The sequence below is a fragment of the Centroberyx gerrardi genome, chromosome 21 (assembly GCF_048128805.1).
Source record: "Centroberyx gerrardi isolate f3 chromosome 21, fCenGer3.hap1.cur.20231027, whole genome shotgun sequence".
Taxonomy (NCBI): Eukaryota; Metazoa; Chordata; class Actinopteri; order Beryciformes; family Berycidae; genus Centroberyx; species Centroberyx gerrardi.
Window position 1 is genome coordinate 14807204 of NC_136017.1, and position 27887 is coordinate 14835090.

A 27887-nucleotide genomic window follows, 5' to 3' on the forward strand; every position below is an offset into this window, starting at 1 on the left:
ATCTTGGGACCTGAGCTCAGCATCATCTTGGGGTCTGATATTTACTGTAGAATCTACTCGAATTGGATCATTTTCATCATTCAAAGCATCAATGTAGAGTTCCATATGTCTACAAATACTATCAATTTAATCAGTCTTTTTTGTATGATCCGTCTTAAGGCAAGGGACTAATCAAGCAAGAATGTTTAAACCCCAACAATTCATATTTAGTTACATATCCCTCATTTTGATCTTCGATTTTGACATGCAACTCGGGAAGATGGTGACCATATTCTTTCCAGAGATGGCTTGGCATTACTGGTTGGGTAGCTGAAAGTAACAAAGCAATTACCAAACCATTTCTGATGGTCAAATAGGTCCATAAATCATAAGCTGACCCAGCACACACATTTATCAAATGCACAGAAAAAGAACCAATTACATTTACAAACAAAATACAAACACTCATTTCATTACTCCAGTCTTATCTATTGCCAATTCTTTCACTGGGTATTCTAAGCATGTTTAGCCTCCACATTCTTTAATGGCCAGTATAAGCATAGACTGGAATACAATCATACAGTATAGCTCAGGGATGGGCAACTATGTCCCATGGAGGGAATCTGCAGGTTTTCATTCCATTCATTCATTCTAAAATAATAGTAAACTATATTTAAATCATTTTAAAACGTAATATATAAAAAACCATAACAATGAATCTTTAAAGTTTCCTTGACAGGATACAAGTAATTGATCCAAGTATAGCAGGTTGCGCGCGCAGCCGTCGCCATATTGCTAACGGTAGTTGGCTAGCAGCGCTTGCAGAGCGTGCACACTGACAACGCCAGTCCACCCACTTCCTCCGCAAATTTAATTTGAATTGGATACTACTGCTTGTCATTGCTGCTTCCTCTGGACATGGCCAACCGAAATGTACAACAGGTGAATATGCACAGCACAAATTCTCCTCAGCCTGCGAGACGCGGTCCCGAGTCCCCAGCCATGGAGCAAAAAGGGCCGAACAAAGAAGGCCCGACGCCTCCTCCGCAGCAACCCGCCGCGGCCAGCCCAGCAGAAGCAGCCGGGGATGGAAGTGGGGAAGGCCCGGTGGAGATGACTCTGGACCTCACGAGTTTTCGGAGGCCAGGGGAGAAGACGTTCACCCAGCGCTGTCGCCTTTTCGTCGGTAATATCCCAACAGATACTTCGGATGAAGATTTCAAAAAGCTGTTCGCTAAATACGGGAATGTGAACGAGGTTTTCATCAACCGAGACCGAGGATTCGGGTTCATTCGTCTAGTAAGTTCAAGCTTTGCTGAAGTCGTTAAAATTGTGCCACTGCAACGAAGAATGTGTTCTTTTTTTTTACCTGCCTGCTTCAGTGAACTAAATGCATAGTGTGTGGGGCCCACACACTATGCATTTGTAGGGAATACACTATTATACGGCTTTGGCAACAAAACATAGCCAGCAGGTTTTACACAGTGACTCTCAATTAAGTGTGACTGCAACAGTAATGAAATTTCACTTACCTGATACTGCTCCAATTGTTCTAGTTGATGCATGAGACCAGCAGCATGTAATCAAATGTAGGCGCCACTCCCCCAAACTTCTGTTTAATGCGCTGTGCTGCTTTACAGACGCCTGTTGGGCCATTATGCAAGATCATTTTTGGGCATTTAATGTTTTTTGGAGTTGTTGGGAATCCGGCAGTGTGAACGGGCTAAAGACTGGAAACTTTGGCCTTACTAACAACTCCAGGCCAACCAGAACCAGAGAAGATTGTTTTCAAGCACGCTTGATTTTGTCGGTCCAGTCTGATCAGGCTTGTGTAGTGTGAACTTATCCAAGACTCACCTAGACTGAAATCTGAGAGTGACCTGCGAACAGCCAGTGGGAGTTTATCTGAAGGGGGAAGAAAAGGAGAATGAACTGGAAGAGAAGTTGCTTTAACATTAACAACTCCCACACACACAGTTTACATCAGTAGCACTTGCTCCTCTCTTGAGAGGTTACTATACAATTTCATTTGGAGGAATAAATCTCTTATAAAATAGTATAAAATGGTAACATGCTGGGGTCTGTCCACATAATTACAATAGAGTTCAAGTGCAATAAGTCTCATACACAATTATTCATCAGTGTTATCCTTGTCATGTAACTTCAAAATACACTTGTAATATAAATGTAGGCTAGTTTCTCTACGATGAAGCAAGAAATGATAAACACCTATTTTGCGATTGTATTTACAGGGAGCTGCTCTGGATGGATAAGAAAATGTTTTTGAATGAGAGAATCTGGTAGTGCGTTGATGCCCCATTTTTGCTCAGTGTGAGCAGCTTCCACTAACCGTAGCTTTCACTGACCGCAGATATCCTACCAAAATTATCAAGTGTCAGGATTGGTAATCCATTTGATAGCGCTTACTGGAGATTCAATCAGGAGCGAGTAAATGTCCAGGGAGGACTGGTTACTGAATGAGGTCATTGCACCCCCTCTCTGCTAGGAGACAGAAGGCATATCCATGAATATCAACTAAGTTGAGTATTTGAATGTATTGCGGACGCTTGATGGCAGGGAGCATTGCAGAATAATTCTTTGACATGATTCCATACATTTAAATTTTAATCAGATCTGATGAGGTCCTGGTGACATTTAATAGTCTAGTATACAGCATTATTGCAGTGTGTTTTCTCACCAAAAAGAGGCAGGACATGACTTTTGCTTAAACATTGGCAATTTTAGACTCTTTTTAGGGGTGCTCAAGCACACCTAAATTTCATCTCAGCACCCCTAAAAAATAATAATAATTAAGCCCGACAGACCCGCCGGTACCGGGTCCACGGCGCAGTCCGTGTTTGACGAGCTCTCGCGAGCGTAGGTACCAGCCATGTTATGCTAGCTCGCTTGGATAGCTCCAAAATCGGCGAAGTTTTTGACAAAGGTAAATGGGCATGACTGTTTTCAAACGGGTCCCTTGATCTCTCACATCAAGATATCTGAATGAAATTGAGCTCATTAGAACCGCAAGAGTCTTAGCTTTACAGCCATGTCTGACACATGTCAGCTACATAGGGTATATGAGCTCCAGGGTACTAAAGACACAGTGTTCTGCATGCAGTGAAAAGATGTTATTCTCGCCTTTTTTTCTTTCCCTATTTCTGCACACTGTGGTACCTAAACAGTCATGGAATTGTAGAAATTGGGTATGGCTACATAGCTGAGACTCTTGTGAATCCAAAGAGCCCAATTACTTTCATGTGTGATGAAATATGGCCTCATAGTAACCATTTCAATGTGATGACTGCATTTTTTTAAACTTGACCTTACTGTATAAAGTGAGCTCTAGGATAATCACAGCCTCATGAAACTCTAGACCCAGAATCTAGACACCTAGACCATTCAGAAAATGTATGGGATGGCCAGGTACATTGAAGATAAGTGGGTTTTTCTGAGACATTTTCAGAAAATAGTGCTTGTCATCAAATTGTCAAAATCACACAAATCTCCAGTTTTCAAAAGTTATTGATACTGCATCACAGCATTACATTTTCTAAAGTGTTTTTCAAGGTCATGAGGTCTTCAGGTGGTCTTTTGGGGAGATTTTAACTGATGCACTTTATTATTTTAAAGTAGTCACAATGTTTCTTATTCTGATAGAATTGGGCTTTATGGTATATTTACAGTACATTTATGGACAGTGAATTGAAGCATTGGAACAAACCCTCACTCATTGGAAATGTCTGTTTTTCCATAGATGGATATACAATATTTTTTTTTTCAAGAAAACAGCCAGGTTCAGGTGAGAGAGTAAGGTCAAAATGACGTTACCTGACTGCATTGCCCACAGCAATCCAATATTCAATTAGAATAATGTTCTAAATTGATATGGATCAATTTATACCTCTTAGTAGATGAAAAATACTCAGGTTGTTATATTTGCCTTTTAGAGAGAGAGAGAGAGAGAGAGAGAGAGAGAGAGAGAGAGAGAGAGAAGACCACATAGTTGTAAAGCCAAGGCAGCTTCTGTTTTGCCCACATTCATTCATTGCTTGATGATATGGTGGACTGTCCCCATGTGGTTCAGACACTGAAACAATGTTTTGTACATTTCTCCTCATATCTGGTCATTATGATCGAGTCTTTGCCTCAGGCAACTACCTGAGGGTTCTCTCTAAAACAGGTGTATTATATTGAAATCTGTGATTGTTCATTCTGAACCATTATTATTATACACTACAATAGACCACCCAACTAATTAGGTTGCTTCTGAAGGTAACATTGTGTACCTAACTGAATTGAGGTTTGCCAAAGTGAAAGGGGTTGAATACTTTTGCAAACAGCATATTAAATTTTTCATTTTCTTAAAAAATATTTTGTGGTGTAAAACTCATGTTACTTACTAGTAATTCAGTATTATTGTTGTGTATTAAAATATCATATATAGAAAAATATTAATGTATTAAGGCACTGTATGCATGTCACATTCTCATTAGGGGCTGAGCCCCCCCTAAAGGTCTGATCCTAGAATCGCCCCTGTGCTTAAAGTACCTGAATGTGCGTCTTTAACTTTGACCCTCTGTCTCCCAGGAAACGCGTACATTGGCAGAGATTGCCAAAGCTGAGTTGGACGGGACTGTTTTGAAGAACCGACCAATCAGGATCCGCTTTGCTACGCGCCATGGCTCTGCACTCACAGTGCGCAACCTGTCGCCCGCGGTAACAAATGAGCTGTTGGAAGAGGTATGGTGGACAAGAGCTTAGAAATCACTTTCTGATAGTATTTCAGATCATAGATTCAACTGGAATGGGATTACTTGCTTTTGTTTCCATTTTTAGTGTTGATTTTATCAATTTGTTTTTTCCCCTATTATTGCCTGAGAGCAAACTCAAAGTCATTTAATGTCTTCTAGATTTCAGAATCAACTTTGTACTGTCCATTTTTGCTTCTTATCTCTGCTGCCATGTAAAATAGAGTTCTGTGAAGTGATGTTTAATCTACAAACCACCTTCAATCTGCAGGCATTTGCTCAGTTTGGGCCGGTGGAGCGGGCTGTCGTCGTGGTGGACGACCGTGGCCGGCCCACAGGGAGAGGCTTTGTGGAGTTTGCAAACAAACCAGCTGCACGTAAAGCCCTGGAGCGCTGTGCTGAGGGAGCGCTGCTGCTCACCACGTAAGAGGCAGGGTGGGATGGGTGGGTAGCTGCGTGGGTGCTCATAATTTGACAAGATGTTTGTGTGTGTGATTGTGTGAGTTGGCTTGTCCAAACTGATATGTGCTGAAAATTGGCGTTCGATCAGTGTTCCAACCATTCACTGAGTTTTGCCAAGTAGTTTCACCATGTTGCTGCTCCCTTTAAAGTTGTTGCTACAAAAACTGTCATAATGTTGGTGTGGTTAGCTGTCCCAACATTATACAGTTCAGCTGGCATTAGTTGGCATCAACTGCATAGTTCATCCCAAAATGATTATTTATCTCCTCATCCCCATGTCAGTCAAAACTTTATTGAATTTCATACGAAAACCAAACATGGAGCAAGTTCATCCATCTCAGCCTTCTTCCAAACCATTGAAGTTAACAGGGCCTCTCTCATGTTTCTTATAACAGCTCGTGCAGCAAAATAATAGCGTTTTGTAGACAAACAATTGCACGGTGGTTCCAAAAGTCCAGAGGTTGGAAGACTGTTTACAACTCGCCAGCCTATAGTGGAGGTTTTGGGGCAAGCACAGCAACAAGCATAGTGGAGAATTCTTGAATCATTTACTCTGATCTCAGTCAGTGACATTTGCGTTTCGTAGATGTTGCTGCAGTAGCCTATGTCTCTCTCTTCATAATAGTGTTGTTTGTAACTCCGAGTGTTGTCCTCCCTTCCCCCAGCACCCCTCGTCCAGCCATTGTGGAGCTCACAGAGCAGCTTGATGAGGAGGATGGACTGCCGGAGAAAATGCTGCAGAAAAATCCACAGTACCATAAGTAAGTAAAGTGCCACTTCATAGACATCTTATGATATATAGACAAACATAGAATTTTTATGCTTGCCAGTCTTGCCTCATCAAATGCAACTTCATGAAATAAGCTGTAGGGATGGCCGATAACGTACATTATCCTGTCAATCAATCGTCATCATGTATATCGCCGATTCTCGATGTATTTGACCATTTATAATGACGATTGACCCACGCAACTACTCAAGCACACTTTATCCACACGTTTTATTGAATGTATCATCACATCACAATTGCAATAAATGAGATAAGAAATGTTTTATTGTTCTCTATGTCCAACTTATTTATCTGGTCACTCGGTACTCATGTTATCCGAGACTGTAAACTGGAAACATGGAACTAGCTAGTTTTCACTTGTTTTGTGTGTAGTTCTGCTGTTTCAGAAAGGTATTAGTGAAGCCACACAACAAATCCAGGTCATCCTGAATACATAAATCCTATGTTGTTGTTTTGTCCAGGGAGCGAGAGCAGCCACCACGTTTCGCCCAGCCGGGAACCTTTGAGTTTGAGTACTCGTCCCGCTGGAAAGCTCTGGATGAGATGGAGAAACAGCAGAGAGAGCAGGTGGACAGGAACATCAAAGAGGCCAAGGAGAAACTGGAGGCTGAGATGGAGGCGGCCAAACATGAACACCAGCTCATGTTAATGAGACAAGGTAGAGCCATGCCTGGGTTAGGGTTAGGGTTCAGTGTTCCCCCACAGGCAGTTTGGCACTTCCAACCTGTGTGTGTGTGTGTGTGTGTGTGTGTGTGTGTGTGTGTGGGGAGGGGGGCATACTGTTTGAAATAGTTGTTGTCTCTCTAGTCAAATGATGATGGACTTGTTTTAATGAATTCTTAGTTGTGTGTGTGTATTTATCCAAGTAGGCTGCATTTTTGTTGACATTTCATTTTAATTTATTGAGCTCAGTATCTCACCTTAACTCACTCTGTAAGCTTATGGGGAAAGCACTGGCTAACTTCCCACTGCAATGTTAGGTGTCTGATGTGCGTCTATATGCACTGAATATCTTCAGTGCATATACATAGCAGCGGTAGTCGAGAGCTCCGTCTGTTTGACCATATGCTGCGTCAAAGGTGCAATGGATTATGGTCATTATGATTCCATAAGAGAACTACATCGACCAGAATCATCATCATGAATTCCAGCTTAGTGCATCCCAGCACCTTAAATCGATGTAAAACAAATTTAGCTGGGCAGCTGTTATTTACTTTGGTGGGCCGCCCAAATATAATAAATGAATATCAATTAGTTATGGGAATCATGAATATTGCCCCTTTCTCTTGTTCCTTACCGATAGTAGAATTGTTTGTCCTTGTTTCTTCCTTTTCTTCATTTCTCCTTCCCTCTGTCTGTTCTTCTCACTCATACTCTGTTGCTCGCTTCTCCCAGATCTGATGAGGCGTCAGGAGGAGCTGAGGAGACTGGAGGAGCTTCGCAACCAGGAGCTGCAGAAACGCAAGCAGATGGAGATGAGGTGTGTGTCCTGTCCTTGGTTAGACCATTATGACAGAAGGAGGCAGCAGCACTGCTGTTAGTCTGCTATTAGCTTGAAACTGAAATTATCCTCCCAAATTGATGTTTTGTGTGCTTCACTAAGTAGTGAAGCACACAATGGTTTTATTATCATTTTATCAAACAGTTTTGTCATTGTCATGTAGTTGTTGCAGAGCTGTCAAGTGATTGGCGTTTAAGATAGAATTCAGGCCATTTCATTTCCCGCTTTTATCTCTGTAGGCATGAGGAGGAGAGGAGGAGGAGAGAGGAGGAGATGATAAGACACAGAGAACAGGAGGACATGAGACGGCAGCCTGATGGCTTCAAACCAAACTATATGGACAGCGTGAGTACTGCTGGAATACATGCGTGCACGCACACAAACAGATACACACACACACGCACACAAAGGCTGGTGAGTTATACTCGCACAGAAAAGGTGCTTCTTGTTTAATTTTGTATATGATTAAAACACATACTTATAATGAATGATTAAACCACTTGTTAAGGTGGGGGGCGGTTCGTAACTTGATACCATTCACATACCTTTTACTCTGCTGTGGGCATCACCCTAGCACGCACACAATTTTTGAGTTCACACATACAAATCACTTGAAGCACATTACTTTACCTGGATGTACCAGGGATTTGTCCTGGTAAATTTGTACCACATTTAGAGCCAAATGTGCCTTGACCAATGGTTTATATTGCAGTATGTAGCAGTATCTCCTGCATGTTACAACTATCACCATTCACTTGATGGTCTGACAGTCTCCTATTACAAGAGTTGCCTTGTTTTTGTTTTGCTTTATTTTGGGGGGGAGGGGGTTCATCAGTTTAGAATTTTCAGTCAGATTGGGTTTAGTCAGGACATTCCTCTTGTTTACATGAGCTAGTAGACTTCTTATTGGATTATTTGGCTACATGTACACCTTGCCACTGTGGATTAATTGTATTTCCTAGACAAAATATTTAAGGGGAAAAGGGATTTTTAGCCTGCAGTACCACAGGAATGGTCTGCCCTGCAGTTAATATACCATTCACAGAACAAGTTGTTTGCTGCTTCATCCAGAAATTTTTCACTTTTATGAGAGTTAATAGATTGAAGTGATGTTTGAAAATGAAACGCATGAAACACAGCAACTAAAGCTGTGAACCTTCCTCACATTAAGGATATGATTCAGTTTATCCCAAAGAATTTGCTCTCTTCTATATCCACTCTGTTGTTTCTAGAGACCATCTGTTTTCCTTTTTTTTTTTTTCTCATCGACTAACGGTTTGGTCAACTATTAGGGGGCAGCCCTACTTTTTAGTTATGGGGGTGAGATGTTTTTTTTTGTGAGGTTGTTAAGGCACTTTTTGAATGGGGTTTAGTTGCCTTGATAATCATATAATATAATGCACGGAAGGCAATAACAGCTGCATCTACAAACAAAAAAATGAAAACATTACTTTTGCTGTGGTAGACAACAATATTCTATTAATTTATGCTGTTTTGGCTTTTTAGTAGCCATAGGCATAGTTTCATAACTCTAGTGCTAGGGCTGACTCATGCGGTTCTTTTGTAGCCACCAACCGAATCACACTAATACTAATGAGCACTAAAATGTTAGAAAATTCAGTGCCATCATTTGATTTTTTTCTTGTTTTTTTGATCTGGTACCGTTCTATTGTCGCACTCCTCACAGCTAGTTGCTATGCTATGTTTGCATTCAGCTTTACTTGTGATTGGCAAAGCAACAGTGTGCTGTGCATTTAAATGTGTTCATACTCAAACACTGCCAGTGATGGCCACACAAGTACGCATGACATTGTCTGCTATCTTGTTTGTACAAACTTTCTTCAGATAGTGTTGACATTATTAGGTTGCCTCAATTGTATTAATGCTAGATTAGACCATTTTCTTTTTTTCCCCTTTTTTTTTAAACAGAATTTTATTGGTTTTCAACAGAAACTATGCCTTGTTTCACCTTGTTTTAGCACTGTCTTGTCTAAGAAACGTTAACCAAGGCAACATGATCATTATGATTGGACAAATGCCATCTACTGTTCCTCTTAGTGAAACAAGCCGTCTCTACTCTCTGATCGCATTTACCTCTGGCAGCTAAAGCTGTGATGACCCAGCCAAGCCAGGAAGTAGCCAAGCAGTGGGAGACCCTATTAACTCTGTTTGACCCGAGAATGTCTCACCAAGATGCTTTAAAAATAAAAACATGGGTTGAAATGCTTTTGTTTACAGAAAGTTTGGAAAGCTGATTTATTTTTTTGATATTCATACTCAAAATCTCCAAGCAATACCCAGCCCTACTTATTACATTCTAAATGCAGTATTTACAATACCATGCCAGCAGTCACTTCTCTATTAAAGTAACCTGTGATATTTTCATATAAACAGATGTCTTTTACTGCGCTCTAACATTAACTGATGTAAAACAACAGTTATTTAACCTATACCCAGTTCATGAATGCTTTTAGATTTGCTGTTCTTAACTCAGAGTTTGGTAGCTCTTTCCTGGGAAAAATCCTCTGCCGCACAGGAAGTAATGTGTTGTCCATTTCCGGCAGCAGCAACAGCGATTTGTTTGAAATAAGTTGAAGAAGAACTGGGTAGCATGAGCAGCTGTAGCCACCATGGCTGAACAGACAAAGAAAAGAGCGCCACCTACAGAAACACAAACTGCATCAACTGAAAATCCAAGGAAAAACAAGAGAACAACAAAGGAAAGCGATGATTTTCAAGTGAACATCCACGTTGCCTTTCCAAGATGAAAAGCTCTCCAAGATGAGAAGTGATTGGGAGGAGCGATGCACATATGTCTCTTTTTCTTTTGGGCTGGCGGGTCTCACTATCGTTTATGAGCTGCCATCTGTCTGTCAGAACGGAAACCCTCTCATTTTAAATCAAGCTGCTCCTGTTTCATAGACTTTTAAACCATTTAAATACCAGTATTTTAGGTGTATTTTCTCTATTAACCAGACAATAGCTGAGTATGATCCAATCTCTTCATGGTCACCCTCTGAAAAATGAAAAAAAAAAAATCCGTATTGCTTTTGTTTCAATTATACATATTCATCATGGACCAATGAGTGAACATTCCTATTTATTTATTTTTATATCTATTTTAACATTACTTCCTCCGGTAGCTTTTACAATCTCATTTTTCCTAAGCAGAGTTTACTATAAAAAAAATCACTGAAATGGCGATTCCCAAAAGTAAAGAAATAATAACTTGTAGGCTATGCCGCACTTATCAGAGAGCTGTTGTGTTTGTTGCATCAGGGGAAAGTTTGTCTTGTTCCATGGCCTTGCCTTCAAGTTAAATTAAGTATTGAACAACTTTAGTGTTGATAGTTTATAGCCTACACATATCAATATTTGATTTGTACCATATTTACCCAGAACAGTGATATCAATTTCTGCTGGCTTTCTATCATTTTCAACAGGTTAATGTTGGGTACTTACAACAGAATCTCAACAGACTCCATTACTGGCTCACATAGCTCAGTCTTTGTAATTGCAGCGGTTCATCTAAAACTATTTTGTTGTTGAATATATATGAACTGTGCCACAAACTCATGTTTATCATGACAAGTGTTATTGTGGCCTTCCAGTATCGTGCTGAATAACAGTACTCTATCACCCAAGCCTAGTTATTGGTAAACTTTAATTTCTCATATCAAAATGATATTGTAGTAGCATAAAAGATTAATATCATGGCACATTTCAATAACAGATTTGGGCAAAGTGGTTGCTGGATTAGTTTAACAAAAAAATAAAAGCATGAAGTTCTTGATGCGTCTTAACTCGCAGAATGAGTTAGCCACTCAGTGTCTTGATCCTGTTCAAGTATTTGCAAGGGTAAAGGCACATCTCAAGTTTTTACAATATTGACCTCATCTGTTCTGTAGGATTTGATTTAGTCAGAAATAGGATGAGTACATTTTTAGTGAATCTATCTATCTATCTATGCCTTATCTCTAATCCCATGTGTGCATGCCAGTAGATGTTGGTGTGAGATATGTTGTTGATGTATATGTAATAACTTTTCTCCTCTATTCTTCTACTGTGTTGAGAGGTCCTGCTGGAGTCTGCATCTTGCACATTACTTACAGAGGGATGCACACACCTAGGACCTAGAGTTTAAATTCATATCTTGTGTGTGTACACACACACCCTATTCACAATTCAAATAGATGAAGAGCACAAAAAGAAAACTGTATAACAGACATAGAATGAGAAGTTTGTGTTCTTATGTTGTGAATTGAAATCATCTATATTGTTTTCCACTGTACATCAGTTTTACTGAATGTATAAATAACATCAGTGTGCTTCATGTTTGGTTTTAATTTAATCATTTGCCAACACTTATAATGGCACATATTCAAACAGACACTGAGTGTTGTAATGGAAGCACTCTGGTACACAGTTGTAATAGTAAAGGACATTGACTGAAAATTGTGCCAATCCTCCCTCTCTAGACATGCATTTGAATTCTTGAATTCAAACTGTTCAACTTAAAGAGAAACTAAACACCAAACTCATATCTGTGTAAAGCCTGACATCTAATGGTAAAAAGCATGCTACTGAAACTGCCATCTGCTATTGGCTGATCTTTGGTGCCAGGTGATGTCACCACCTGTACTCTATAGAAGGTGACATCACCTGGCGCCAAAGATCAGCCAATAGCAGATGGCAGTTTCAGTAGCATGCTTTTTACCATTAGATGTCAGGCTTTACGCAGATACGGGTTTGGTGTTAAGTTACTCTTTAAAAGCAAATCAATTTAACTAATGCAATGTTTTTGATTGGAACCCAGGACTTGCTGACAACATCTCCCCATTAATCCTCCCTCTATAAAACCTTGTGGTTGAGTTTTAGAATTCTCGAGTTATGTATGGTGTCTAATGACTTTACATTTGAATTGACTTGTTGATAAAGAGCGAGAAATTTTAAATGTATTTCTTGTATTTTGCAAGTACAAGGCTTAGAATAAGTAACCTTTAGCCTTTTTAATGTCTTACATGATCTATCAAATTTCTCATTGTTATCCATCAATTAAAGTAAATGTATACTTTTTCTAGCACTTACATTTTTTTAATAGTTTTTTAAAGTATATTTATCATAAGATTTTTGTTTGTTCTGTTATTTTGTTCATTTGCCCATGAAGAAGTGGGTGGGTGCGCGTGCGCACGCGCATGTGTGTGTGTTTGTGCCTGGTTTCTGTGGTGTGATTTATGTGCTTTGGTTTACCACTGATAAGAATTGGCACGCACCTGAATGAAAACAGTCTATTTTAACATTTCAGTTAGTTAACTAAAGATTTTGAAGTTTGTGTTTCAACATTTCCTGTAATGTGGATGTGTTACACGTAAATTGTAGAAGTAATATCTTTTTGAGTAGCAGAATTACTTTGAAAGATTGGACAAAAGTGACAAAGGCATTGTCTATTGTACTATTGTAAGGAAGTCACTGATTGCTATTGCCTACTGAAAATGCATAACACTCTATTCTCTACAGGGACAGACTCTTGCTGCTTCCCCAACCCTTCAGTCACCCACCATTGCTCCAATACTCCAACTGTCCAAATTTTGTTTTCAATACTCAGATTTGGCAGTGAAATATTCCCACTCTAAAGTGCGATACAACTCTGAACATTGAACAGCCTCTCAACTGATCTATTTTAAACGTAACAATTTCAATTTAAAATTGGTATAACTACCACAAACAAACAATACTATCACAGAGAACACTGGCAGCCTCTACCGGCCTCAACACTGCATTTTACATTGTGTGACACCAGGTCAGATTTGACAGGATTTGCTGGATTGCTTTACAAAACAGGAACTGTTTTTACTTTGCAAGTAATAACTAACTTTACTCCAGTTCCATTATTCTAACTGCATAGTTTGAACTTTACGTTGGCTTAACTGATTAGAATTCATATTAGCTGTTATCAAGGGCTGCTATAGACACTTAACCTTCTTCATGCTCAACACAGGCTGAGTGATACCGGGAGGTGGGGACAAGTAGCATCCTCTTTGCAACAGGAACCAGTGGGTTTGTGGGAAATGTCTTAATTTTGATAAACTCAAAATGCTACATCAGGGTTTCTGCGGGTCCTTAAAAAGTCTGAAAAAGTGTTCAGTTTTGTTTTAATGTAAGGATTTAAATGGTATTAAAATGTTTGAAATACGTTTTAGTTTTCGTTTATCAAAATAAAATTTGACCATATAGGCGTAGTTAATTTCTGTAGATTTCTGTTAAGGGTGATCGGTGATTTAGAGTGCCAGTGGAACCTTTTAAATTGACTATAAACACAGGCAGAGCGCATTAGCAGAGCACATACAGGCAGCTAGCTAACGGATCAGGTCAACATGTCAGTTTGTTGATTCAGTGGCAAGCTAGCTTGCGAACCGTAGCTGGTTAAAGGAAGTTAACTAACGTTATTGAATGTGGAAGTGCAAATTCCTAAGGTGATGGCTAGAGGGCAGCAAGTAAACATTGTCCTATGTGTGTTTGTTATTGAAATCGTCCTTTGGCCAGTTTTCCATAGAAATATACTGTAATGTTAAATATGGGGATGATGCCCATCAACTGATAATAGCCCCTTCTCTGTTTTCTGTCTTCACCCTACATTACTGAGATTTGACAGCTCCTGATTGCTAAGCTGCAGTTGTGTGTTAGGTGAGATAGGCCTAGCATTTGGACATCATGTCCCTAAACTGAAGTTGCTATTTTGTGTAATTTTGTTTATGCTGTAATTGATAGTTTCAGCTGTGTTAAATTGGGTCGTCATCTATCCCACACTTTTTGCTTGGGATTCATTTTTGAATATCGGTCTTAGATTGCATTCCTGGTAGCATTAAAGAGCTTTAAATTTGATTTTCTGGAACCTGCAGAAACCCTGCACATGTAGCACCTTAAAAGGATAAGGCTGGTGTTTTTTAATGCATTTCTTACCATCAACAAATCCTATGAAAATAACAAAATCAGCAATGATTTTGGTTTGCTAACAAGTCTTGTCCATGTAGCCGGTGCCCAATGCAGCCATGTCCCAGCAGCCATAGAACTCCATTGTATAAAAAAAAACGATTAAAAACACGTCAAAGAGCCATGCTGCTGCTGTGGCAGCATATTTCATCATCACGATGCACCGGGCCAGCCGACTTTTTCCTCAAACAACTTAATAAGCCGACTGTAAACACTTTGCAATCTCAGGAAAGTAGTTCCGTAGCACCGAAAATAGTCCCCATCGTAATGAAGAATTTGTTCCCATTTGAATTCGATTTGGTAATAACTACAACAGTCTGACTTTTCATGGTAACAGTTAGCGATTTTTAAAATTGAAACTATGTTGCTATGAGCTGTATTTAAAGGTTTTTAGCTTACAATTGGAGCCAATGAATTCCAGTTTGAAGGCTAAAAAGGGAACGTGGGAAGCCGGAAAGTAACGGGAGTAGAGCAAATGCATTGTTGATTTTGTTATTTTCATAGGATTTGTTGACGGTAAGAAATGTATTTAAAAACACCAGCATTATCCTTTAATTTATCTATAGACCACTTAAGTAAAATACAAGAAGGCACACTTTGGTGCTTTATCCCCCTTTTCCTCCACATACCTATTTCTTTCTTTCTAGGCCTTTGTTGTAGGTCTAGTAATGTCCTGCTGAGATTAGCCTTGGGATGTTTACAGAGTAACTGAACCCCAAACCTTAGATGCTAAATCTAATGGTAAAAAGCATGCTGCTGATATTGCCATCTGCTATTGGCTGGTCTTTGGTATCAAGTGATGTCACCACCTGCTGTACTCTATAGAAGGTGACATCACCTTGCACCAAAGATCAGCCAATAGCAGATGGCAATATCAGCAGCATGCTTTTATCATTAGATGTCAGGCTTTACACAGATATGGGTTTGGTGTTTAGTTACTCTTTTAAAATAGTAGCAGTAGTAGTTTTTTTTTTTTAGTTTTTTTTTTTAAGATGCCTTTATGTGAAGTTATGCAGCCTAATGCACTTACATGTCATGGGCTTGATGGTGGATTTAACTGCTATTTCTGATATTATTCTAGTATTGTAATTTTGTTTACTGGGAGTCTTATTATTAGTTAAAGCATATTTTGCTTTGTTTTGCTGAGTGGACCTTAATGGAACCAACAATGCAAGTTTTCCCTAATAGCAGACTGTTAATATTTCTTCTGTTGCTTTTATTGTACAGCACTTTTTTACTTTTGTGCATTATCATTATTATTATTATTATTATTATTATTATTATTGAGTGGCTGACGTGAGTTAAATGAGTCACTGTGAGGAAGCTGAATGATTGAGATGAGTCAATGTGAAGGTGAGTGAGTAAATGTATATTTACTGTTGTGAATAAAATAACATTTACCATTCAACAGGTAAGTACACATAGGTTGAGCATCACAGTATTTACAGTAACTATTTTAAATAACTCATTGAGTATCACAATTGTATATTGATTAGATTCTGTTCTTGAGATTCCATTTTGTTACTATATCATAATCTTTATTTCAATATATTCTACCTTCACAACGAAGAGAATAAATCACTCAGACTGTTATTCTAGTGAGGTTGTAACAGCCTTTGCACCATTTCTATTTCTTCAAAACATGTCTTCTCTGATTATAATACCACAGGCATCAGCTATATGTCACCACTATTAGTGAGCAAGATGGCGTCCATGTGTACATTAGTGATCAAATCAAAATGCAGAAGACCCATGACACAGCCAGGTGTTAAGTGGGTCTGAGATGTTAAATTGAATTTCTCCATTTGGATCATTAACGTACAGCTGGTTTCACAGACTTGGATTAAGCGTTGTCTAGATGAGTTTGTTTCATCAGAAATAATTCTATTAAATTTTAGTCCTGAGCCAGGCTCAATCCAGGTCAGTGAAATCATTCATGATTGCATTTTATACACCTTGTATGTTTACTGGATTGTGTGTGTGAGAGAGAGAGAAATGTTTCGGTGTAGCGATTTTCCAACATTTGTGTGTCGTGTTGGAATGAACTGTATCCCTAATTGTGTAATATTGTGTGTATGTGAAAAAATGTATGAATGAATGAATGGATAACACAGCATCTCCTTATTGTTTTCCTCTGTGTTACTCAATGTGTGTATGTACTAACTGAGATTGTGACATTGCTTTGACTTTGGGCTGGGTCTAGAAACCGATATAATGAATGGTGTAAGCTCTAACAACATTTCATGAATTACCAACTGTGGATGAAATGGCCTTCTTGCCCTTCTGGGCTGGCTAATTTCATAAGACACATTTGCAGGCACAATTCCATCCAGCTATTGATTTACTATAGCCTCGTACTCACCTTAATTTACTAACGAGTTTTGCATTTTGATTGTGATCAGGCATGGGAATTTTTCCACCCAGCTAGTCTGTGACCAGTAAATTAACGGACCAGGCAGGCTGATGGAAAATGTTGCTCCCTTGCCAGAGTTTGAATAGAGGCCAAGTGAGATAGCATGGTGAAAGTGCCCCACTGGGTTACTGGCCAAACCTTAAGTTCCATCCCTGGTTAAGAGTCTCAATCATATTCTCACAGAGCCATGTATCGGCTAACATACCTATCATGAGTACTGTGTGTGTGAGTGTGTGTGTTGAACATTAGGCTATCTGCTGAAGAACTGTTCTTTAGGAGAGTTTGGTTCTGAAGGTTCTTCTTCACTTCTTCCAGAGGGAACAGGAAATGAGAATGGGTGAGCTGGGCCCTCGTGGAGCCATTAATATGGGAGGTAGGGGCATGACCGTATAAGGACTGGTCGCTACTGACAAAAACCACATAAAATGACAGAGTGCTTTAATGTCACTTTTAACTGAAATGGGTCTTGGATCCCAAGCGGCTCCATTTCAACCAAAGTGTAATTATTGTTGAATGTGTAGTGGATTTCCTGTTAATTTTCCATGTGTATTTTGACATCCTTTTTTGATGTGAAATGGAGTCACTTGGGATTGAAAGACAAGAAAACTGAAAATATGGCACATTATAGCACAATGCAATATCTGTACTTAAAATATACAGTAGAGCACAGAGTCTGTACTGTACTGGGTCTGTGTTGTGGGGGTGGGGTTTCATATTTTAGGTAATGTCTGGCCCCTGAGCTCTCATCCTGAGTTGTTTGCAGATCTAAATCAAGTGGATAGGTAGGTGCAGGGGCTGGATGTGGCCAGCTGCCTGTAAATAGCTCCTAAATGACTTTTGAAAACGTGAATGATGCCTGGTAATAAGTTAACAGAAAGTAAAAACAAATTTCAGACCACTTTTATCAGGATTTCAAATGGTGTATTCCACAAGGCTATTGTTGATCTGCTGACAGTGCAGGGTGATTGGCTAGGGGCCGGAGTCAGGCAGGGACATAGTCTGTGATGCTAGAACTGGGACTGACTGTGGGAGGTTCATGGTGGTTCTTCACCATATCAAGATTATAACCCAGGACTGCACATCACCACTCTAAACAAAACTGCTATGGAATGTTTTATTTGTATTTCATTTACTTTGTAGTACAAACTATAATGGAACACTCTTCCTGCTGGAGACGATACATGCAGTGAAGTGCTGTTTCATATATGTTTGACCCTATGTGAATAATTTTGTGTGTGTGTAGGGGTGTGTAAGTTGGTTTGAAAATGTGGCTCAAGTAATTTTCTCTCTTGCTTTTATATCGACAGTTCTTGGTCTTTTGTGCGGTATTTGAAGTGTGGTTCGTTCCCTAAAACATCTTTCATCCTTGGCTTTTCTGTCTGCTGCAGTTAGTTTCTTTTTAATACAGTGCTTTTTACTAGGTCTTACTATGTGATTGTGTTTGAGTACGTGATTGTGTGTGTGCATCTATAACAGTATTTGCGTGTGTGTATACATATTGAGAAATAGTCCATGCCAGTCTAACCACTTATTAGATTGTAATTTGATAGTTAATTGTAGTATAGGCAGTGTAATGTGATAAGCAAAAAGTGTGCAAATGTGTTTGCTTGTACGCATGTACTTGTGTTTACAAATTGGTATACACTGGATCATCTTGAAAAATGTCAACATTATAATGGGATCTTATCCACTGATTTTGAAACGTTTTCAGCCTAAAACATGCATTGAATATAAGTATTGTAATATGCTGTTAAAATTGTATATATAGCAGTAATCAAATTGGACTAAGAGTATAATTCAGTCATGTTGCTGGCTTTATTCGAGAAACATTTCTCAGTGGACCTCTTTTGTAGTGTTTCATGTTTTATTACCTGTAAATTTACATACATCATCATACAAATTTAATAGATTAATTTTCAGCTATCTAAACATCAACGTTAAACGTCAGGTTTTGGTGTCAGTTCCTCAGAATCAAAGAGCAAGGGCTTCTTTCAAGAGCCGGCGTTTTGCACAGACGCTCATCAATCGCACAGGGAGAAATCCCTCCTATAAGAGGCAGAGAGAACAATTTCTCCACTGACAGTAACACATGTATTTTGAGCAGTGCAACCCTTGCTTTTTCTCAACTGGAAAAACTCTGCTCTCGCTATCACTATTCCCCTCTCCTCCTACACATAAAAGTTCAGGCCCATTTTCTGGGGATTGTCAAGAGGCATTCTTGGAAACGCAGGAAATCAGGAAATGAAGTAGATGGTTCAGTTAGTGACGCAGGTTGAGGGAAAGTGGATACATCAAAAAAGTAACTCCTGAAACGCATTGAACATTACACAGTATAACAGTGTAAGAGTATCTGAGGGTGGATTTTTCCTTAAAATCTGCACCAGGCAAGACTTGTATGTAATGCACCCTTTTTATCAGCCTAATTCATAAAGTGGAGCTGTAACAGAGAAGAGCGTCCCATCCCCACTAATTGAGATGCTGTAGATTCGGGTATTTCCCAAAATGAAATTCTAGGGTCAGGTATGGACATTGGCAGGAAATGTCTACCCACGGGAAGTGACGAATCGTAACTTTGGAGTGAAATCCAAACGGTTTCTTAAACAGCAGCTCCGTCCAGAGAAAGCTGGACTCACCAGTGTTAGATCTTTTGCCTCTCTCATCCCTTTGGTATCTTTTGTATAAAGCATCACAGACCGGACGGATTGGTAAACATGAGCATGGTGTGTGCATTTTACCTTACATGATTTCTGGGTTTTGAAGTTCAGTTTGAAACAATTCCCTCTTGCTGCCAGCTGCTAGTGCAGCTTTAAGTGTGGTTATTAAGGAGAAAAATGTATCTGAATAGAAAAGGCACTCAGTAGCATCCGATAAAAGCAGTGTACTCTAATCAGTATCTGCATTATAAAGAGACATCGGTGAATCCCTGGTTACATGGCTTCTCATACACGGTCAGTCTACTCGAACATGTTAACATGCTAGTGTGAATGGCTTGGCTTTACTATTGATGGTTTGAGATGGTTTTCCATGCTAGTTTTAAAGACAGCTGGTTTGTTTTGTAGCTCAGTACTGGTGCTAATGGCTATATTTGTTCATTCAATAGTATTCTACATCCTTACAATGCAAAACTTGATTGCATCACAATGATGAAAAAGTCAGATTCTTTCTTGTAACAATGTTTTGCTCTTTCTTGAATCTAAATGTATTGTAGTTCTGTACAGTAGTGGAAGAGGTCTGTCGCTTGGGTTTGTGTTTGACTGGGATAGAACTGACAGTGTCTATGCAGGTCTATCCATCTTTTGTTAAGGTCCATGGTTGTTGTTTTCCAACAACTCTATTTCCTCTGATAAAGGTGATGTGCAATCCTAGGTTTAGCTAGTAAAAAGATGTGGTCATTGGCGCTGGCCTCAAATCTTGGGTGTCAATGGGTGAACCTCTCAAAGTCTGCTCACTCTAATAATTACTCAACCTGCTGTCTCTGTCTATTCTATATCTGTAAAATGTCATCTCTAAAATCTGTCTTCTGTACAGCATCTATTAACTATTTTAGCTTAACGTTGGTTTTTGGTTGTGTAGAGATGATATATTTTTTCTTTGAATGAACTGAATAGCAAATTTAAGGAGAGTACATTTTACTAAACACCAAACCCAAATCTGTGTAAAGCCTGACATATAATGGTAAAAAGCATGCTACTAAAATTGCCATCTGCTATTGGCTGACTTTGATGCCAGGTGATGTCACCACCTGTTGTACTCTATAGAAGGTGAACACACTAGCACCAAAGATCAGCCAATAGCAGATGGCAATTTCAGTGGCATGCTTTTTACCATTAGATGTCAGGCTTTACACAGATATGGGTTTGGTGTTTAGTTACTGTTTAAAGTAGTAGCAATAGTAGTTTTTACATATAACTAATGCCATAGTACTCATCACATGACTGACAATCATTTTAGCTGTTGACCAAAAGCCAACGTTAACTAGCATTTTGAACTTAATATTAGTTCTACCGTTCACCTGCCACAGTTCTTACGGGGCATTGGGTGCGTTAGATTTCTCCATCCCGAGTGACCAACCCATGCTCCGTTGTTTTGCGTGTAGATGGCTATAATCCAGCCTCTGCAGGGGCCAGTGGTAACCAGGGTCCCCCTCAAATGATGGGCATGGGCATGAGTGGAAGGGGCGGAGCCATGGGCCCAGAGGGAACTCCAAAAATGGGCGCACCATTGATGTCAGAGAACGGAGCCATGGTAATGTATGCGCTGAAATAAATTGCGCTCATTATCTCTATTCCTTACATTCTCAATATTAAAACAGCTTGCTGCATAGTTTCTATTCATAGTATTAACTTGGACTCACTCAACCCCAACTCGCAGAATTAGTCTGGCTAAAAAGGAAGTCTTTTATTCACTAGAATTTGAACATAGGTCCTTACAAGCTCAAGCAAAAAATTCTATAATGCAGACACGCCATATCAGGTTTGGTCTAGAAAAGTCTCTAATCTGACTAGACACTGGAGCCATAACTAATAGACACATTCCTCTCGCCCTCCTCTGTCTGCTCGGTCCACTTCACTTCGTTGTTTTCTTGGATGACGACAACTTTGAAAAATCCTTCTCCCATTCCTTTTCTGAACACATTGTGTTCATTACTGACCCCTAAATATGCCCCAATGCCACCACGCACATAATAAAATCTCTTTCGTTCTCACACTGTCCCCTCCCTTTTTTTTAATGCTGCCCCTGCAATACTGCAGCGAAACGATCGATACCCGCAAGGTGGACCAGTGGGGGCCCGACCAGGGGTGGAGTCCCCTCAGCAACAGCAGCAGCAACAGCAGCAGCAACAGCAGCAACAGCAGCAGCAGTCGCCGGCGGGCCCTCCTGTTGGGGGGGCCCCAGGATTTGGCAGGGGCAGTCCAGTTGGGGGAAACTTTGATGGCCCCAATAACAAGCGCCGCAGATACTAACTACACTCTGTTCAGGGATGTGTTTTTTTCCCAGGTTTAGAACACACAGCTCTCATAGATTTTTATTGAAGAATCTCATGTTACTGGCCCAACCCACTAATATTTCCTGCTTTTATGTTGGCCTAATTCCCAGTCACATCCCTGATAATTAGGTCTGTTAGCTGAAAATCTGATCTGTTTTTTTCTTCTCCTTTGTAACCTGAGTTGTCAGTGGGGACATGTTTTTTGTGACTTGATCGAGTAAGCTACATGCCAATGCTTTGTATGTACACTGCTCTGCAATGTTTGTATACAATATTTTTCACAGCATATGTTACTGCATTTCTATTTTCTGAATGATGTATTTTTTGTCCTTGTTTGTGTGTGCTGAATATTGAGTGTGCAAACATGTTTTGTAGCATGTCAAGCAAGGCCTTTGTAGTTCCACATTTGTGCCATTGTAATGGCTGTCATTCGCTTAGATACACTGCATTGAGCTGCTCCACATGTAGCTTATATCAGATTAGATATCTATTAGAATCTCCAACATGGTTAGCGCTGAATATTGTAAAATAGTCCTATAACAAAAAATAGTTTCCGTAATCAAATCTCCTTAGGTTTTCTCTTGCGTTTGGTTGTAGATCTCATTAGTGACGAGTGGAATATTTTGGTTCCTCCATTTATTAAAAGACACTTTTTTTTTTTTTTTAAACTGTTTCTGCGGCTACAGTGCATCCTGTATTTGACGGTTACCTAAGACAAATAAAGAATTTGTTGGAAGTTGTTTCTGTTTCTGATATAAAGGATTGTCTAATTTTTCTTATAAATAGACAGTGAATTAACCTGATTCTGCTAAAGAGAACTTCTCATCTCTCAACCACCCCACCCTCATCCCCAACAGACCTAAACCTATAGTCCATTTTTTGGTCACTTAAGATTGCCAGGACCTTTTGAAATGGTCTAAAATGGTGTGTGTAAGTAGAGTAAATGGGTGCAAATATATTTTTTCTGGTGAGGGTTACTAATTTACCTGTTCAAATCAAGTCTCAAAGGACTTTACAGAGAACAAGCCTACCTAGATCTAACTAATCAACCATCAATCATAAAACAAAATGATGCAGTACAGTATACATCATAATGAAACACAAAGAAACGATACAAAGCACAGGACACAAAATAGCATAACCGACACTACCAATCGTAGACCCTCAGTGAAGACAATGAAAAACTCTTAAGAAAACCTGTTGCACAAATGATTTGACTGGAGAGGAGTACATCTTTGTCCATGGTATTTGTGCAAAGTGTGTGTGTGTGTGTGTGTATGAATGGGGGTGCTAAACCATCTGTGCTTCTTGCATCTATACAAATATACATTAAATATGGACCTGGCTGTCTTTGCGTGGTTGACCATACTAGCTGTCTACATATCATTGGAGCTGAGAGGTGTCCTATACCCTGACCAGGGATCATGGATGCTAAAGAATAGTTTTGTACCAGGTAAATAATTTCATTTATTTCTCCTGTATCTTTGTGTCATGAAACACACACAATGTACCTATGTAGGATTATTGTCACTGTCCTGCAGAAACTGTTTTGGCAGCCAGCCTTCCCCTCCCCCACATGTATCAAGTGTTTCATGAACCTGGGATCAAGCCAAATCATTGCTAATGCATTGTGAAATCTCACAAATGCATGGACATCAATGGGAACATCGACCAGTTTTCCCTCAATGACGGAAAAGTTGACTTTGTGGAGATGTGTTTCTACAGGACATTGGCATTATTCTGAATTACAACCTATTGATGGTGTAGCTTTTCAAATGATGGTGTAGCTTTTCAAATAATGTGAAGTGTGTGAGCGAAACTGGCAGTGTAGAGATGTGAGTGTGTGTGAGTGCAAGTATGAGCGCAGAAAACAAATCTACAAAAGAAATTTGTTTAGAAGGGATTTAGACTTCATAAATGGTGTGTGTCCGTTCCAGTTTGACAAGAATTGACACTTTGCCGAAGGTAGACCGTAGATTGAGTTAAATTCTTTATGAATGCTGGGGGGCATAAGGAGAGCTTTATTTCTTATCTAGTTGATGTTACTACCTTTAAGGCTGTTCAAGTATCTGGAAAGTAAAAGCTGTTTGTAAACTTAATTCATTAGTATTGGATAAACAGTCTGAACTGCTTGTTCTTTGATTTTGTCCAGTTCAGGACTCCTCAAGCTCTCAGAGGCCAAGGAACATGGTACCAAGCTTTGGTGGCCCTTAACAAAATTCTGTTTGTGGCCCCAAAACACTCCAACCATCACCACCAAATTACAACTACCATTAACAATAATAATAATTTCATTATGTGGCCCTTTTTAGCGTTTGTGGCCTTAAATGACAGCATAGAATGTTTATGCCACATGCTATCTCTGGTGCCAAGGGTAACAATATCCAAAAACACAGTGCTTTAGCAAAGGTTTTAATGCTGCTCTGCAGGGCCTGACTGTTTGAGGACTAATTCACTGGGAAGGTGGTGGGGTTATAGCCAATATGCAGTTTAAGGGCCTCTATGCCAGTAGATGAAAAGGGCATTTCTTATGCTTAAAAATATAACATATAGCAAAGGCTAGAGTTGCCCAACTGTTTTCATTTTGGAAGCCAAATATGGAAAAATCTGATCTCATCCTGAAGCCAACGCTCATCAAAATATTGTACTACTCTTCTCATGTGGGGATCTGAAAGAAACAGACCTGTGACCCATTTTGGGTTTCAATCCATAATTGAAAATATACTGGCTTGGTGGAAAAAGAAACATCAGAGGAGAGAACAAGACCATGCCACAGGCAAGGGTGGTGGGAAAAGTAGCTGTGATGTAGACCTTACTTCAATTAAGCATCATGCACAGTCTGGTCAGGAGTCAGAGTGGTGTTGTGAATGGTGATAGCAAATTTTTGAACAAGGTAGGATTTGCCCGAGAAGACTAGCAGCGCAGTCTTGTCAAGGTTTAGCTTGAGCTGGTGGGGAGACATCCAATTGGAGATTGAAATGAGAGGCAAGTTGAGACGTCAGAGGATGGAAAACAAAGGTAGAGTTGAGTGTTATTAGCAAAGCAATGTTATATGAAGTTGTGGGATGTGATGAGCCCTGGGGAAACCCAGTGGAAAGGGTATGTGGAGGTGACAGACCCAGAGATCCCCAGGTCAGCAACGATTGGACAGGTTTAAAAAGGATGTGGACCAAAGAGATGGCAACAGCTGCTGAACGTAGCAGTGTTACAGAGGATGCCTTGAACTCACACTGGGGAGACACTTGACATCAGTTTAATTCTGTTCACGGAACAGTGGACCAACTTTTTTGAGATGGAATGGGAGTTTACTAATGTTTTGTGAATTTGGAAAAGGCATACCATTGTGTTCCCCGAAGTATCCTGTTTCAGGTGCTGCAGGAGTATGGGGTGCTGCTACGAGCCAATTAGTCCCTATACACTATCTAGGAGTTACAGCTATGTATTTGTTTTTGGCATGAAGTCAAGTTCGTTCAACGTGGGCATTGGACTCCAACATGGATGCGCCTTGTCCCCCCTTCATTCGTGATATTCATTGACAGGATATCAAAGCAGCCAAAGTCTGGAGAGTGTCCAGTTCAGTGACGTTAGAGTGGCATCTTTGCTGTTTGCAGATGATGTCATCCTTCTGGCTTCACCGAACTGTGATTTCCAGTGTGCATTGGAGCAGTTTGGAGCTGAGTGTGATGCAGTTACGATGAGGGTCTGCACCTCCAAATCTTAGGCCATGGTTCTCTCCCGCAAAAAGGCGGCCTGTCCTATCCCAGAGAGGGGTGAGCAACTAGGAGGAGCTGGAGGAAGTTGTCAGGGAAAAGGACATCTGGGCTGCTCTAATCACTGTTGCCACTGCAACCCTGACCCCAATAAGCGCCTACAGAATGGATAGATGGATGAACATTAGATGGGTCAAGGGTTGGGAGGAGAGGAGTCATTAGCTGACTTGAAGACAGATGGTACATAGGCCAAATGTCAGGGAGGAGTTGGTGATCATCGTCAAAAGGGAGTAGATCAGCAGTGATTTTGAAGGAGGGGATGGGATTATCGGAGAAAGCAGTAGATCTGTTGGAAATTATTGTAAGGACCTCATCTAGGGAAAGACATTAAGCTAGAGACGGTGTGGTTGGATATGACCAGGTATAGTACTTGCCATACTTTAACCTGAGTCCAAATTTGATCTTGTAGTTTTTACCTTTGTTAGCAAAAATCTTGCAAAAATTGGGGTCATTCCATGTCAAATCACACGCCATGACACCCACCATCTCAGACTGCTCTGAAACCTGTTGTTAGAAACCAGTAAGTTTCTAACAACAGGTATTCCTGTAACATTATTTGGTAGAAATACAAGTTGGTCTTAGAGAAACCAAGCTACTTGACTACACCCAAGTTGGACATTTTAATTGGGTTGGATTCTTATAATATTCAGTAAATATAGTACCCAACATCCAATTTGTACCATAGTCATTCGTGTTAATGATTCTGATATACGGAATTCAAATAAATGGTCAAAATCCACCCACAGATCACCCCGAACCAGGTCAATACCACCTTATCAGACAGTATATAACATTAGTTCTTCATGCTTGACAAGTAGTATGAAGCTGGGCCTTGGATTATTGCTTCCTCAATATAAGGGGATTTCAAAATTTTGGTGGCAAATTATATTAGATGCAAGGATTTGACCATATCTTAGATTTTAGTGAATTGACGCCCCTGTTATGAGGAATGTACTGTATGTTGTCAGTCTTTTTTAAGATGACAAAAGGAGAGTGGAAAATGAGAATAGTTTCAACGGTTGATTTACCAGCTGAGATGGATCCAGAGAAAAAGAGGAGAAGAGAGATGGAAAGAGATGGGTTAATCTGATGAACCAGATTTGTGCCACTTTCTCTTGGCAAACTGAAAGTGCCTCATACTGCAGTTGGGGTTGTCACTTGTTACTGCTTGTGAAGTTTGATAGTGTAGATCTTATGGGAAATGAGAGTTGAGCTGCAGAGTGTTACAGGATATACCTTTTAAAAATGTCTTCTTTCTCTCCTCTCGTAGGTCCACTCTTCATACAGCCTGCAGCATTGAGGCCAAGGAATAGGTGAACCCTAATACACACACACACACACACACACACAGCCAGTCTACACAAGAATAAGAACGGGGAGAGGACATTTCATCCCACTCACAAGTGGGGGTACCACATATTAACATTAACAGTAGAGCACTCAGCTGAAGAGGATAGATTGTGGCTCAGAGGTCTACAGCATTACATGTCCTAACCTATTATATATTAACTCATACGTACATATTTATGATACTCCCTATCCCCTCAATGCATATTCATCATGATCATGTTTTAGTCTGGCAACTGGCTTGACAGTCCAGTGCTGCTTATCTCTCGCTTACCTTTCATGCAGACACAGTCTACATGGTGAGCTTCCATGGTCTAAAATATGGCTTTTAGTTGTTCTAAAATTCTCAGACTTTCATTATTGTCATAATATTGTAAAAATGATGTGAGCCTAATTTATTTTTATAACCCCATTTAGTTTCATTTGTTAAAAAATGCAACTTACAGGTACATTCCAACATCTTTACACCATACTTTTTCACACACACAAACCATGTCTTTATATATTTATGATTCCACCATATCAGGTAAGTCTTCAACGCCAGTGTTGCATCTACATTAAATAAAGATGATTTATAAAACCTCAGTCGTTGTTGATGCCTCTGATTTCTGAACTTCTGAAATAACATTATTGATGATTGATATAAATGATTCACTGTTAAGAGTTGGGGCTAAATCACCTTTTTTCAGAATCAATTGTTTATACAACAATGCAAAAGATTTTTCTTTCGTATGGTAAAATTGAATAGATTTCCGTTTCCATTTACATTAATTTTGAATTAATTGGAAGGGAACATCCCCAACTGACATGTTACAGTGTCATCCAAAGGTAAATTCAAGTATTTTAGCTGTATCAAAGATGTGATTTTTTTTTGGTTGCCTGAAAGAACCAGACATG

General features: G+C 39.7%; 1 protein-coding gene across 4 annotated transcripts; it reads left to right on the forward strand.

Moving 5' to 3' along the window:
- Nucleotides 1-800: 800 nt before the first annotated feature.
- On the forward strand, nt 801-27131 carry pspc1 (paraspeckle component 1). 4 transcript variants are annotated; one of them, XM_071901197.2, is made up of 10 exons: nt 801-1278; nt 4570-4722; nt 5002-5153; nt 5858-5953; nt 6444-6640; nt 7378-7462; nt 7723-7828; nt 17202-17259; nt 20983-21131; nt 21638-22613. In XM_071901197.2, the coding sequence occupies exons 1-10, from the start codon at nt 898-900 to the stop codon at nt 21848-21850; spliced, it is 1590 nt and encodes a 529-aa protein (XP_071757298.1). In that variant the 5' UTR covers nt 801-897; the 3' UTR covers nt 21851-22613. The 4 variants fall into 4 exon arrangements, 3 of the variants coding, with proteins under 3 accessions (XP_071757298.1, XP_071757300.2, XP_071757299.1); XR_011784709.2 differs by lacking the exon at nt 17202-17259 and having other exon boundaries at nt 21638-21774; XM_071901199.2 differs by lacking the exons at nt 17202-17259; nt 20983-21131; nt 21638-22613 and adding an exon at nt 26914-27131.
- Nucleotides 27132-27887: the final 756 nt, after the last annotated feature.

Bases quoted from the DNA above. Each gene is read 5' to 3' on its own strand.
- pspc1 (XM_071901197.2), top strand. From the start codon at position 898: ATGGCCAACCGAAATGTACAACAGGTGAATATGCACAGCACAAATTCT. The intron at 1,279-4,569 runs GTAAGTTCAAGC...TCTGTCTCCCAG, and splicing joins GATTCGGGTTCATTCGTCTA to GAAACGCGTACATTGGCAGA. The intron at 7,463-7,722 runs GTGTGTGTCCTG...TTATCTCTGTAG, and splicing joins CGCAAGCAGATGGAGATGAG to GCATGAGGAGGAGAGGAGGA.